This window comes from Ictidomys tridecemlineatus, chromosome 3, assembly GCF_052094955.1.
Source record: "Ictidomys tridecemlineatus isolate mIctTri1 chromosome 3, mIctTri1.hap1, whole genome shotgun sequence".
NCBI classification, from domain to species: Eukaryota; Metazoa; Chordata; class Mammalia; order Rodentia; family Sciuridae; genus Ictidomys; species Ictidomys tridecemlineatus.
The window spans coordinates 89,492,455-89,507,942 of record NC_135479.1 but is presented as its reverse complement, the minus strand read 5'-3'; the positions used below and the strand labels follow the sequence as shown (position 1 = coordinate 89,507,942).

Sequence of the window (15,488 nt, the reverse complement as noted above, 5' to 3'; positions counted from 1 at the left end):
ATTTTAAAAATGGGCTAGGGGTACAGCACAATGGCAAAGTACCTCTGAGTTAAATTTATAGTACAAATATATATATATATATACACACACACACACACACACACACACATATATACATATACACACACATATATGTATGTGTATGTATGTATATATGAGTGTATGTATGTATATATGTACATATACATATGGTATATGTGTGTGTGTATTATATATATATATATATATATTTACATGGGTTCACTTTTTTTCTTAGAGAGAGAGAATTTTTTAATATTTATTTTTTAGTTTTTGGTGGACACAACATCTTTCTTTTATTTTTATGTGGTGCTGAGGATTGAACCCAGTGCCCCACACATGCCAGGCGAGCACGCTACCGCTTGAGCCACATCCCCAGCCCCTGAGTTCACTTTTTAGCCTCTCAGTTAATGTATTTATAACTAATTGGTTTTTATCAATAATTATGTAGCAACAATGACAATAGCTCTATTGATAAGAATGCATGGCACATAGTAGGTGCACAATAATTTTCAACTTATTATAATTGGCAGTGTTAATGACCATTGGTAGATTTTTCATAATAACAATGACCATAATGAGCCCACACTAGACAGGTTTTGTTGTGTGTGTGTGTATGTGTGTGTGTGTGTGTGTGTGTGTGTGTTCACTTTGTTGTTGTTGTTGTTGTTTTGGTTATTCAAAACATTACAAAGATTGCAGAATCACATCGGTTATACGTCCACATTTTTACATAATGCCATAATAGTAACTGTTGTATTCCGCTATATTTTGGTCTCTCTGAAGGAAGCAACTAGCATAATAGTTACTTTAGGTCCAGAAGTTAATTTGTAGTAAACACGACATTTGTCTTTTTTAAAGCAAACGAGATGTGTGTTTGTGTGTATGTATGCATGTTCACACCCATACATCTGTTTCTTCTTATTTCAAAAGCATTATACAATTGGTAGTTAAGAATGTAAGGTATACATGGAAATAAACTAATTCAAAAAGGTGAAAGACCCCTACAATGAAAACCACAAAACACTGAAGAAAGAAAAGGAAGATACTAGAAGATGGAATGAGCTCCTGTGTTCATGGATTAGGAGAATGGCTATTGTTAAAATGTCTATACTATTGAAAGTCATCTACAGGCTCATGACAATCCCCATTAAAATACCAGTGACATTCTTTGCAGAACCAGAAAAAGCAATCCAAAACTTCGTATGGAAACATAAAAGACCTCAAGTAACCAAAGCAATCTTGAGCAAAAAGAACAATGCTGCAGGCATCATAATACCTGATTTCAAAATATACTATAGAGCTAGTTTTTTTAAAAAAACTCTGATATTGGCATTAAAAAAAAGCATTTAGACCAATGGGATAGAATAGAGGATCCAGAAATAAACCCACTCATCTCCAGCCAAGTGATTCTTAACAAAGTCGCCAAAAACACTTTGGAAAAAAGACAGCCTTGTCAACGCATGGTGCTGGAAAAACTGGATATTCACATGTAGAAGATTGAAACTAGACCCCCATCTCTCACCCTGCACCAAAATCAGCTCAAAATGTATCAAAGACCTTAATGTCAAGCATAAAACTTTGAAAGTAGTAGAAGAAAACATCAGGGAAACACTTCAAGAGATTGGCACAGGCAGTGATTTCCTGAATAGGCCTTCAAGAGCCCAGGAAACAGAAGCAAGAATTGACAAATGGGATTACATAAAATTAAACAGCTTCTGCACAGCAAAGAAAACGATAAAGGAAAGGGCCAAACTACAGAATAGGAGGAAATCTTTACATTTTGTTTTCATCTTAGAGATGATTAGTATTCATATGTAAATAACACAAAAAGCTTAACAACAAAAAAAAAAGAACAAGCAATACAATCAAAAAAAAGGGCAAATGATCTACACAGACAGTCCTCAAAAGAAATGCAAATGGCCAATAAACATATGAAAAAAATGCTTAATATCTTTAGCCATCAGGAAAATGCCAAATCAAAACTACACTGAGATTCCATTTCACTCCAGTCAGAATGGCTAATGTGAAAACACAAATAAAACCAAAAAAAGAAAAAAGAAAAAAGAAAAATAACAAATTCTGGCTAGAATATGGAAAAAAGGAATACTTCTACGTTATTGTGGGGGTGTAAATTAATATAGCCACTATGGAAAACAGCATGGAGTTTTCTCAAAAAACTAAAATTAATCCGTTTGAATCAAATGTATGAAATATGATATGTCAAGAGCTTTGTAATGTTTTGAACAACTAATAAAAAATAAAATAAAATAAAAAAGAAATACCCTATAATGCAGCTATACCACTCCTGGATATTTATTCAAAGAAATGAAGTTAGCATACAAAAGGGAAATCTGCATGTCCATGTTTATTGTGCCACTATTCACAGTATCCTAGATATGGAATCAATCTAGAAGTCTATCAGTAGATGAATGGATAAAGGAAATATGACATATATGTACAGTGGGGTATATTATTCTGCCATAAAGAAGAATGAAATTTTCATCTGCAGGAAAATGGACATCATTTTAAGAAAAATAAGCCAGACATGGAAAGATAAGTATTGTATATCTTCTCAAGTATATAAAAAGTAAAAAATAAATAAATAAAAAGACCTGAAAGTAGAAGAGAAACTATTTGGGAAGTGGAAAGGCGCTGAAGAGAAGAAAGAAGAGAGGGAAGGACAGAAAGGGTAGAAAGGAAGGTGGACATGATCTAAGCATGGTATATGCATGTATGAAAGTGTCACCGCAAAACCCATTAATGTGTCCACATAATCTGTGTAAATATTATAATATTTAAAACATGTATAGACTTTTGTGTCCATCTGACTATATTCAAGTCGAGATCTGCCATAAGCTGATTCTGTGACTATGGGCAGGTTACTTATACTCTCTGATTCCTAAAATTTTCTCACTTGTAAAAAGGAATAATTACAACATGTAACTCAGAGGATTATGAGGATAAAATGATGTCTGTTGTATCATGAGGATAAAATGTCTACTGTGTTCATAATGATGCTTATAATGTACATTGTTTTTATTATGGCTATTATTTTAAGAGAACTGGGGAAATGCAATGAAACTAACAAGAAGAGGGTCACATTTAATCCCACTTATGTAACTGCAATCATCATTAATAATGGATTACGTGTTTCTAGGTTTTTTTGTTTCATAAATGAATACCTAAGTATAGTCAAATGTATAAAGTTGAATTATTTTTTATTAATTTAAAAATAATTGACTTTGCCGTGACCAATAATATTCTTACAAATAGTTTTAATAGTTGCATATTTAGTCCCATCATGTGTATATTCTGCAATTTGTCTTGAATTGTTTACTACAATAAATATTTGTGATCTGTTAATAATCCGATTATACACATTTTGGTATCTATTTGATTAATTTATTAATGTGAATCCACGGGAAACCAATAAGTTATTGAATATTTAAAATATTAGCATTTTAAGATATAGAAGCCCTATAATTTTAGTTTACAGCAATAGTGTATGAGGTTTCTGGCTTCCTTGTTGCTAAGCCTACGTATCATGAATACATATATTTTTATATTCTCCAATTTAATGGTTTCTACACAATATGGAGCAATCATTTCAATTTGAGCCTTGGATTTTTAACCTGTAAAATTAACTAATAGATACAGAATTTCAGAAATATATTCACAGATCATAAAGTTGACATTGATTCCAGAGCCTATTAATGCTCCATATATTTTTTTTATAATTTTTAGTTGTAATTGGACACAATACTTTTATTTTATTTATTTACTTTTATGTGATGCTGAGGATGGAACCCAGCATCTCACACATGCTAGGTGAGCGCTCTGCTGCTGAGCCACAGCTCTACTGCTTCATATTTGAAATGAGTTCAAATGAGAACGGATCATGGTGAGGTTGGGCTGACCCCACAAGAAGCTGAAGTGTGAAACGAGGAGCCCTTCTGTGGCAATGTCATGACTGTCTGGAATGTTCGAGTGTCATTCAGACTGGCAGATTTCAATCCAGGGAGTGACTTGGAGAGCAAATGGAATTTGAACTTCTCTGATTTTTATTATTTTCCATCCTGTTAACTGCGTGTTCCCATGCATCTTTATTCTGTTAACTAATATATCTTAAGCACTTAGAAGACGGCCTGCCACTTACTAGGGGTTCAACAATAAATATCTATTGAACAAATAAATCAACTGAACGAAACTCCCCTGGGCCTATCAGGAGATGGCACACTTGGCACCCCTCACGTGGCCTTCGGGGTCAAGCACAGACAACCTGCCAAGAACAAGGCCCCTTGATCTGGCGTCTTCACCACGCCACAGTCTTGTCCTGCTGGCACATTTGCTCACAGATGCTTACCACCTGCAGTCTGATTGAGATTCCGTGTCCTATGCTGGACACCACACTCCGAAGTGTGGGGTCTCCATCTCTAGCCCACCATAGATGGGCTCACTAGCGCCCTCAAAGGGTAGTATTATTTCTGATTCTTTGGCAGACTTCATTCCTGCCCAGTACAACACCTTAGGGGGTGGTTGGACTATAGTATAGGACGTCAGATATCATGCTAAATAGAGACCCACTTTTCTAGGCAATATGATGTGAAGGTTAAACCTGACCAGGCTGGGCGCCAGACCTCAATTCAAATCTGAGATTCACAGTTTACTGTGTCACTCACATGAGTCACTTTAATCACTGTGTTCACTGTTCTTATATGTAAATGAAAATAGTAATACCTGCCTGCCTTATGGGATCAAAGTGTGAATTGAATAAATTAAGACAATGCAAAGTAAATAAATGCTAAGTGCTATTTTGATCATTGCTAGTAATAATAATGACATCATTGAGAACTTACTATGTGCCCAACACCATGTGTTTATTATTTCATTAATTGTTTAAAAGCTCTGTGCACATTATCATATGACTAAAGATATTAAAGATTCGAAAGTTTTAGTAAGAACATAATATCCTATAGTCAGAGTGTGGTACTGCCTATATTTAGATGTAATTGTGTCTGAAATAGATGAATATATTTCTCTTACAATTTGAAATATCTGTATTATTGTTGAAAGTAAAATTTCTCATATCTGATCTTTAACCAAAACCTCCAACCTCAGAACCATTTTTTTTAAATTAACTTTTAAGTGAATGTATTTAAACATCACTCTGTTGGTTTGATGGTCTGTAGTTTCTAAGCTCTTACAGACCTTAGATTATATTGCAGTTCAGTTCACCAATCTCTGTCTTTTCTCTACTAGGTTTCAGCAAAATCAATCAGCCAAATAAATAAATAATATAAAGACTACAGGTTGCCAGAGGATGATGCAAACAGAGGATTTGCATTTCATACATAGGAAACTGAGGATAGAATCTTCAAAACCAGAGCAGCATTTCTTGTAAAACCACATGAGTGACCATGTCAGCATTTGCATTGCTCGACGACATTGCACCTGCTCTGACCTAACAGGGCTTCTCTATGAGGGCGGAAGTGCCCTGACACCCGGAGTGATGGAGATTTGTCTATTGTAAAGTGGCTGGGTGGCTGTGCCCTGCCGGTGGCCAATATCTTTCTCCTGAGATGACAGATTTGAAATTCGAACCCTCTGCAGACAGACACCCCCAACAGACCAAACAAGGAAAACTGAAAAGCAATCCATTTACAGATGTCAAGACAGCCACTGTATTTGTAGGCATGATTTGCAGTGCCACGTTTGACATATTATTTTTTAAATCCTTGAGATTTATCTTGTTTATATTGAAATAAACCATAAAATGCCCTGTTACCTTTTGCTGGGTGAATGAATGGTGATATTTGGTTCAGAGATTGTAGTGAACTGATAGCCAGTGGCCATGAACGGGCAGGATTGGGTGGTTGTGCAGAATGCTTGTTCAGGAGGAATGTTTGCAGTGATAACTGGTTTACACAGAACTCCACTCAATATTTAAAGATCTTATTTTTCTCCTTTACAGGTTAATTGTGTATGGTTTTGTCAAGGCGATGATATATGCCGGCCAGCTGAAAAATGGAGACTTTCATTTCACTGACTGTTTATTTTTTGGTTCAATGTTATCTGCTACAGATCCAGGTAACTGCTCAAATAATATATTTCCTTCTTTTTAAGAGGCAAACGTTTAAATTGAATGCTTCTCCAAAGGCCATTATCTAAGTCTTCCAATAATAATTCCTTATTTCTCATCACTTGCAATTGATATATCTGTTCGTGATTTAAAAAAAAAAAACAACAGAAGAAATTAGTGAATGTTCAGCTAGCTCTCAAGAAATTGGTCAGAACGTAATTTGAGTCATGGGTAAGTTTTTATAGACATTATAATTTATTTCTATAGAACTTTCAGCCATTTTGAGCTAAAGTCCTTAATCTTCCTTGATATTTCTTCTTTCAATAATCTCTTAACTTAAATGTTTTAAAAATATTTTTTTATGAATTGTTTACTGTGGAACTTTTCAGGCATATCATGATTAGGGAGCATGGTAAAAGTGATCACCATATACCCTTCAGCAATTATCAAATATGGCTGATCCTTCTCTCCACCCACTCCCTCTCATCATGACAGCTGTCTGTGTTAAAGCAAATCCTAGACATCATATCCGATGTGTAAATATTTTGAAAAAATGGATGCTGCCATTATAAAACCTAAAAATATTCACATTCATGATTTGTGAGTATCAGAGATCTATTCGCTGTTCAGGTATCCCCAGTTGTCTTATTATCATTGATAGTTTATGTACAGTTTGTACAAATCAGGATCCAAACAAAGAACAAGCCCTACGACTGATTGCTCTCACTGTTGAATTTTCTTGGGTCTTTAAATTACTCTCCATTTTTTAATGTCACATATTGGTTTTTTAAAAAATAATTTGCCTTGTGGTTGAACTGAAAATAGTTCTTTCAGATATTCCTAGTTGCCTCATATTTCTTATAAACTGGGGTTTAGAGCTGAGGCTTAATCAGATGCAGGTCCAGCTCTGTTTTTTGCCAAGTTTACTTTAAAGGTGACACTGTGAGCCTTCTATTGCATCACATCAGGAGGCCACAGCCTGATCATCACACAGTTGGATTTTTGCTCCAGCTAAGACCACAGAACACACTTGGAGGGAACAAACACAGTATTCAGTGCCTGCTGCCGGGAGAGTGGGCACTTGCTCCTCCTTGGGACCATGGGATGGTTCAGAGGGACTTAGAAAGGACTTATGAGCAGACCTGGGTTTACATTTGTGATTTTAGGGAAGATTTAAGGAATCAGGTTTAGGTAATGTCAGGAAGTGACATTAAGGGCAATTAATCTACCTAGAACAGGAAAGGGTAGACTAAGCCTACAGCAGTAATAGGCAAAGAAGTCCCTTCAGAGAGGGGCCTGTTTGGTCAGTTCTGTGCTTTGGACAAAGTTCTCAATTTGTGTTTAGACATGGCTATGGAGTAGGCTTGTTTTGATTTGGTTCAACATGGTCACAGAGTCACCTCGTCTGATGTTGTTCTGTGGAATTGTTTCTGACCAAGAGGAACACAAGGCCTGGCTTGCTAATGTCCAGGGCTGCTTTTCTCTTCCTTAGAATGGTCCTCCGCAGCTGAGTTGGTAATTTGTTGCAAATGCAGAATCTCAGGCTCAACCCCAGACCTAGTAAATCAGAATAGTTTCCTCAAGTAATTCACATGCACACTAAATTTTGAGAAGTTCCTCCTTTTAGAGTTCCCTTTTCTGCCTAATGGCCTCAGTGCCTATTGATGGTGGCTGTTTAATCCAGTATTTATTAGGGATCACAAACTAGTGGTATGCAAATTCTATCCTATTATGCAAATTCTATTTATTAGCAGGTACTTTCCTTAAGTAAGTCGTTTTCCGGCTCAACTATTTGAATACTCCATGGTATATTATAAATAAGAACCATAAATAAATAAATAAACAAACAAACAAAAAGTCAGGACAATTGATTTCCTTTATTTTCACAATAAAGAGCTGTTTCCTTTGTGTCCTCTACATGTTTACCCAGGAGATTGGTTCTTTAAAATATATCTTTACTAACACATGGATTTCTTTTCTTTTTTTTTTTAATTTGTTCTAGTTAGTTATATATGACAGTAGACGTAATTAGAGTATAACTTTCATTCTTCTTGTTGTAAATTATATTTACACAGATCATGTAATCACATATGCATATAGGATAATGATGTTCAATTCATTCTCTGTCCTTCCTACCCCCATATCCTCTTCCCTCCCTTCACTCCCCTCTGTCTAATCCAAAGTACCTCTATTCTTCCCTAGCTACCCCCACATATCAGAGAAAACATTTGGCCTTTGGTTCTTTAGGATTGGCTTATTTTGCTTAGCGTAATATTCCCCAGTTCCATCCATTTACCCACAAATGCCATAATTTCATTCTTCTTTATGACTATTATTTCATTATGTATACACACCAAAATTTCTTTATCCATTCATCTATTGAAGGACACTTAAGTTGATTTCACATTTTAGCTATTGTGAATTGAGCTGTATAAACTTTGATGTGGCTGTGTCACTGTAGTGTGCTCATTTTGAGTCCATTGGGTATAAACCTAGGAGTTGGATAACTAGATCAAATGGTGGTTCCATTTCAAGTTTTCCGAGGAATGTCCATACTGCTTTCCAGAATGATTGCACCAATTTGCAGTCCTACCAGCAATGTATGTATGTACCTTTTCCCCCCGCATCCTCTCTAACATATATTGTTGCTTGTGTTCTTGATAATTGCCATCTGAATGGAATGAAATGGAATCTCAACGTAGTTTTAATTTCCATTTCTATGATTGCTAGAGATGTTGAACTTTTTAATATTTACTTGTAGACTCATTGTATTTCTTCTTCTGAGAAATGTCTGTTCAGTTCCTTAGCCCATTTATTGATTGAGTTATTTGTTTTTGTTGGTGTTAAGTTTTTGAGTTCTTTATATATCCTGGAGATGAATGCTCTACCTGAGGTACATGGAATACATGGATTTTAACATAGTTGATGTGTTTCAATCTACTATTGTTATTGTTATTAATGATCAAAATGTTCCATTTTTTTTACAAATTTATTTACTTATTTTACAGTACAATGCATTTTGACATATTGTATACAAATGGAGCACAACTTCTCATTTCTCTGACTACACATGGTTCAGAATCACTCCAGTAGTGTGATCATACATGCAGATAGGGTAATAATATCTGTCTCTTTCTATAACCCCATCCCTGCTTGGATAAACAGAAACCTCTTCAAGTTTTTCCAATAATCTGTGTCATGATCCCAGTGGTCTTTTTAAACGTCTTTCATTTGGTGGGACTAGATATTCTAACCTTATCTTGTGTGTTCCCTGCACCCTGACTCACAACCAGCCATTCCTCCAACAGGCCTTGGTCCTTTCAAAAAGGAAGTCTGTTTAGAGACCACAATCTGGGCAGGAAGGCTTTTCATTGCTCCTGAGCTGGTCATGGTTTCTAGACCCTTTTTGTTAAGGAAAAATCATATCACAGATTCCTATTAGTATGTTCAGTTCAAATTTAGTCATATAGAAATTTTATATTAATTGTCTTGAATTTTAATTTGCATTTGAATTTTCTTCTTTTTTTCATCCTACTATATTAATATAATTTCTTCCCTGCTTAAAATATATGCTCTCAAAATTATAATACATATACTATTACTAAAAATATAATCACTGAAAACTGCTTGAGATTTCATTGTGGTTATTTTTAACCTTTAAATATATCCCCCTCGGGATGTACAGTTGAAAATTGCTCTGTTTTAAAATCACTTAAAATTATTCCTCCATGTGGTTCAGCCACAAGTCAATGCACAATAATGATCATCTGTTTAATTCTGCTTGTTTTAAAATTAGATTTAAAATCTATAGGATTCTAAAATTAAAAAAATAACACAGAATAAAATAAATCTATTCACTATCCCTGTCCCATCTATCCCAACTTTCCAACCATTTTGGACAGCTTTTAGCTTATAATTTCATTTGTAAGCAAATGCACAAATATACACGCACTGGTATATGCTACTTTACACATGGTTGTCCACCTTACTTTTGTTTAATTAACAGTATTTTGGAGATTACTACCTTGCAATATCTAAGATCTTTCTCATCCTCTTTTGTAGCTATAGTGCACCGCAGTCTTTTCAGCCAGTCCTTTATCAATGGACATTAAGGTTCTTGTCTTTTGCAATTACAAATGGCATTGCAATTAATATCCTTGAAATGAATAGCTTTTCATATTTGCCAGCAATTCTTTGAGATAATTTCTAGAAACAGATTAAAAGGTAAATATATCGGTAATTTCCCTAGATGCTGAAATTCTCTCCATAAAGTGTGTACCCTTTGGCATTCATCCCATGATACGTGACAGTCCTTCTTCTTCACAGTCTTGCTAATAGAGTAGTCTATCAAAAGTTTAGATTTTTACCCATATATTAGATGAAGATTTCTACGTGGTTTAACTTAGCATTTCTCTTTATGAGTAAGGTTGAACATTTGTTGAGATATTTAGAGTTTGTAATTTTTTTGAAGACTAATTATTTCTAAGATGTCTTTTCCAATAGAGTTTGTAAGTTTGATAAGCCCTTGATATATTAGAGATTTCTGTATGTGAGTTACAAATGTTTTCCCAGTTGGTCACCTTTCATTTTGCTTATGGTGTGGGTGTGGGGGTGTTAATGTATGCTGCTGACCTGTTTCCTAGAAGATGTTGAAATGAAAGTGGGTCTGAGGTACGGAACCCTGTGCAGTAGAGGATCATGGCCCAGCATGATGTACAGGGATAGACTGCTCCAGCCCCGGGGTTAGGAATGACCTGACCACTACATCCCTACTGGGGGATTTCATGTTACACTTGCTGAAAGATTTCACAGCACACTTGCACTGCCCTGGGGAAATGCAGTCGTCGCTTGGCAGCCACCAGAAGCTTAGACTCAAGACAAAGTATTTCAGTCCATCAGTGATTTCTTGCTAGTTAGGGCCGTTCTCTGCCGACACATATGGGCAGTCAGGCTTTCTGAGTCAGGTCACCTTTGCATAAACCTGCATGTTGAAAAGCGCCGAAGCCATTGTTTCCTGGTCCCCACACTATAGACTGAGTTTGTTATGTTCTCTGGAGTGACTTGGCCAGCCACAAGCACAATTGAGTTGTGTTCAAGCTTCGCTCTTGTGGCTGGGGTTGTTCCCAAGGTTATGTTTACATTGATACAGAAAAACGGATTGAAATAGGGGGAAATATCCAACTGGGTGAGATGATTATTTAGCTGCATTGTATCAAGCAATTGATCTGACTGGATTTTTTTTTGGATACAAAATTGTCTCACAACCATGAAGAGAACCTTGGGAATCAACCAAACCCCCTGTCCAAGTCTGGTGTGGATCAGCTGTATGGCTTTGGGCAGCCCATAAGCTTCTCTAGATTTTGTGGATTCTTGGAGGTGGAAGATATGCAATCTCATCATCTAGTCCTCTATTTTACAGATGAAGAAACTGACTCTTCATCTGTAAAATCAAAGTTGCAACCAGAGTGCTAATATCCTTCTGGCTCTAACGTTCCATGATTCTAATTTCTGTGAGATTGGGTTTGACTTTTTTTTTTTTTTTAAAGCTTTTGTTTTAAAGAAAGTCAGTCAATCCAAAGTCTGTCACCTGGATATTCTGGGTTTCTAACCCCAACTCAGCAAATGCTAGAGATGATTTCATAAAGGCAGAAACCCACAGAGAAGCAGGAACACTTAAGTTCCCTTCTTTTACGGGAGCTAATTGTTATCTTAAAGCACGCTGAACCCACTCTCTGCTAAATTGGTGTAATTTAAGATCTTCAACAACCTTAGAACACCTAGTTAATCTTACCCCACAATTATTCACTTATTGCCTAAATTCTTGTGACTCACTAATTTACAGAGGAGAACCTCTGCTCTCCAGGGCGGATATTTCTTGGCCTTCTTTAGATTAATTCTTTTCCATTTAGCTAAATCTTAGCTAGGTGTTATTATCTGTTCGTATTTGTCTTTTATAGATACATATTTAGACTTAAATCCAATTCTTCCCACATGTCTCAGACTCCCTTCAGCCAATTTTTAGTTGAGCTCCACTTAGCATGATTTGACTATAATTTGATTAATTTTATGTCCTCTTTCCTCACTGGTGAGGATCTCACTGCTGATATAAAGGTCAGCACCAGCACGAACAGTGAGTGGGTAACTAAGGGCAGAACCCCAAGAGAGAGAGAGAGTTTGGAAATGGCAGGGGAGGAAAGAGGGGCTTCAATCAGCAGGCTGGCTCTTCTTCAAGAATGTTCAGAAAATGGGGAACAGGGGGATGGGGCAGAGGAGAGAAAAGATAATCAAAATGCAAGACAGCAAAAGCTCCAACCACTGACTATGGCTGCTTTCCATAACAGACCTCATTTTGCAGAGGGTGAAAACCTGGGAAGGAGCCCTCTGACCTCACCCTACCCTCCTGTCTCCTTCATGACCGACCGACTCGGGGCCCAGTTGGATAAACTTAGACTGTCCAAGATATTGATTCTGATTCATACACCTAATAGGGCCTAGGTGAGACGGAGAGAGATCGTCGAGATGTGTAGAAACACAGACAGCCCGAGCCTTGAACAGAGTCAGTCTTCTTCTTGGCTCTTCCTGGCATTTCTCCTTGCTCTTTGCCTCGTCCAGGCCTTTGCTCAGATGTTGCCTTTGAAGTGACATCACCTTTGCCAGTGAGACCCCTTCCTGACTGTCCTCTCAAAAACGGCATCTTCTTCTCCGCAGATAGTTACCTCCAAATCCCAGGGCTTCCCAGGCTCTGTGCTCATCTTACCTGCCTCCACAGCACAAATCGTGTTTATTTATTTGTTGGCCCCCTAGGTGAGAAGGTTTTGTCCTTATTTTTCTGGATTTCTGGCCCACTCTCTTTTCAGTCTGGTATTTCCAGTATGTAGAACTGAATTCTTTTCAATACATATTTGGGAAATTAATGAATGAACCCCTTTGTGGAAGAAACTGTGGGAGCAGAGTGGAAAGGGATCCCTTCTCAAACATGAAAGGTGAAGCAGTTGGACCTCACAGTTCACTCTCACAGTTGAGGGGTCCCAAGGCCCCAGGAGGGACAGTGACACCAGGTGAGGGTAGAACTCCCAGCAGATAACTGAATGCAATAGTGGTTACTGTCCTCTGAAAAAGACGTGTTCGACTAAAACCAAAGTAAGTGCCTTTTTCCTTGCCAACTGTGGAGTTGGCACTTCTTTCTCCCCGTTGACCTGCTGGGTCAGGAGCTGAACACTTTCCAGGGAGAGCAAGCCATGGCTATTGTGATAGTGTGGGCTTTTACAGGCTACAAGTTATTCAATAGAGTAGCTTTTTTTAGGGAAAAAAAAAAAAACTCAGCACATTACATCAAGTATGGAATAATCACCCAGAAAATGCCAGAAACTTGTCCTGGTATTTGACAGGACAACTCTTCCCTCAAGGTCTCCAGGAAGATATTCAGCACATGTGATCTGCGCATTTTCTCACTTCATCAATTTCCCTGTTTCCTATTTGGATTAAAATGCCTTCATTTTATATGAGGCAGCTGCATTGAGACTCCAAACACAGATGCACTGTTTTGAACTCCAGAAGTGTTAGTCCAGCATTAAAAAGCTAGAAAATAATCCTTACTTCATAGTCGTGGAAGAATTAATCCAGGGTGTCCTGGGTTTAGGTGATGTTGGATAGGGCAGGCTGTACAGGTGTTCTGTTATGGAAGTATAAATACACCCTAGGTTTCAAAGACTTAATATGCAAAAAGTAAAATATACCATCGACAAGGTTTTTAATGGTCTTTTCCTTTTTCTTTTTTCTTTCTTTTTTTCACCCCCAGTGCAAAGGATCAAAACCCAGGGCTTTGTTCTTTCTAGGTTAGATTCTTATCACTGAACTCTATACATGTTGAAATATTACTCATTCAATATTGAGTTAAATAAAATATACTATTAAAATTAATTTTACCTGTTTTTTCTTTTTATTTTTTAATATGACTATTAGAAAATCTAAAATTATGTACGTGGCTTGCATTATGTTTTTGTTGGATAGCACTGCTATGGAGCAATATAGAAATGGAACTGTTGTAAGCCAAATACACGAACTTTAATAAAAATACCACAATAATTTAAAATTGAATAGAAGAATTAAGCACAAATACAGTGCACTGTATAGATTATGGCATTTGGTGAAATGCAGGCAATTTATTTTTATGAGATTGAACTAATATGTCTGAAATTTTCTTTGTAAAGTCTCTTTTCTCCGTCTCATTTTTCTGCTCCAATGCATAATAACCCATAAACTAGTTTACATCCATGCAGTTAGAAGCAAAGGAAAGAGAAAGGCAGTAAATATTTGTATGATTTAAATATAATAGATGTGTCATCTAAACCCTAAGTACTGCAGCCTCTGACTTGGGAAAAGCAGATTCAATAAGCTCTGGCCCAAATGTCTCGATTGTGTTCTTTTCCTTAGTAGAACATAAATAACATGTTCTTAAGGCCTGACAATCTCAGAGTTGTTTTTCTTAATGCTCATTACTGTTTTGTTTTATACAGCTTGCAACAAATCCAAGAAACTTGACATTTACGTTATGTTAGCCTTGTTTCAGAGTTTGTTGACACATTTAATGTTCCTGAATTGGGTAAAATCAGAATCCAAAAGAAATATTTATCTAAACAGAGTAGATGGAGATGACCTGTGTAGCCAGTTGGGAAAATAGTCCATACCTAACTCTTCATTAAATGTAAAGTTTAAAAATTCAGCTGATGTAAATTATTTGTAGAGTTCTCCAATTAAACAAGACAAATTATACATAGTGCTTAATAGGATCCATTTCTTTATCATCTTCATCCATAAATAATAACTAGATTGAAGCAGGGCACAGTAGCACACATCTGTAATCCTAGCAACTTGGGAGGCTGAAGCAGGAGGATCACAAGTTCAAATCCAGTCTCAGCAACAGCAAGGTGCTAAGCAACTCAGTGAGACCCTGTCTCTAAATAAAATACAAAATAGGGCTGAGGATGTGGCTCAGCGGTTGAGTGCCCCTGAGTTCAATCCCCAGTACACCTGCCACCCCCCCAAAAAAACTAGATTGAAGAAAGCACCTACAAGCCTCAAACTACAAAGGGCTCCTTCAGTTTTGCTGCCACACAGTCAGTATTTATTGAATAAATTGAATAGATAATGAATGTTGATTAAGAACATTGTCCAGATGTGGGACAGGCCTCTTTTTACATCTCCATTCTATCTGATCAGCAGTTTGAGCCTCAGCTTCTTCATCTAAAATGGGGATAATAAAATTATTTTAAAAGATTTGTCATGAAGATTCAATGAGATACTTTTTTATTGTTATGATTTTTATGATAGCACTAAGATTAGTTGCTTTTTTTTTACCATCAGCATAATAGAACAAGATATACACATT

General features: G+C 36.6%; 1 protein-coding gene and 1 long non-coding RNA gene across 5 annotated transcripts in view; one reads left to right on the top strand and one right to left on the bottom strand.

The window, feature by feature from the left end:
* Window positions 1-15,488, top strand: part of Slc9a9 (solute carrier family 9 member A9) — a 541,578-nt gene that overhangs the window by 133,112 nt on the left and 392,978 nt on the right. For both annotated transcript variants that reach the window (XM_078043469.1, XM_078043468.1), the window contains exon 5: window positions 5,993-6,108. In XM_078043469.1, coding sequence (XP_077899595.1) covers window positions 5,993-6,108 — 116 coding nt within the window. The remainder of the gene's footprint in view (window positions 1-5,992; window positions 6,109-15,488) is intronic.
* LOC144376278 (uncharacterized) overlaps window positions 15,197-15,488 on the bottom strand; it is a 90,099-nt gene continuing 89,807 nt past the window's right edge. For all 3 annotated transcript variants that reach the window (XR_013436559.1, XR_013436561.1, XR_013436560.1), the window contains exon 3: window positions 15,197-15,343. This is a non-coding gene — a long non-coding RNA (uncharacterized LOC144376278). The remainder of the gene's footprint in view (window positions 15,344-15,488) is intronic.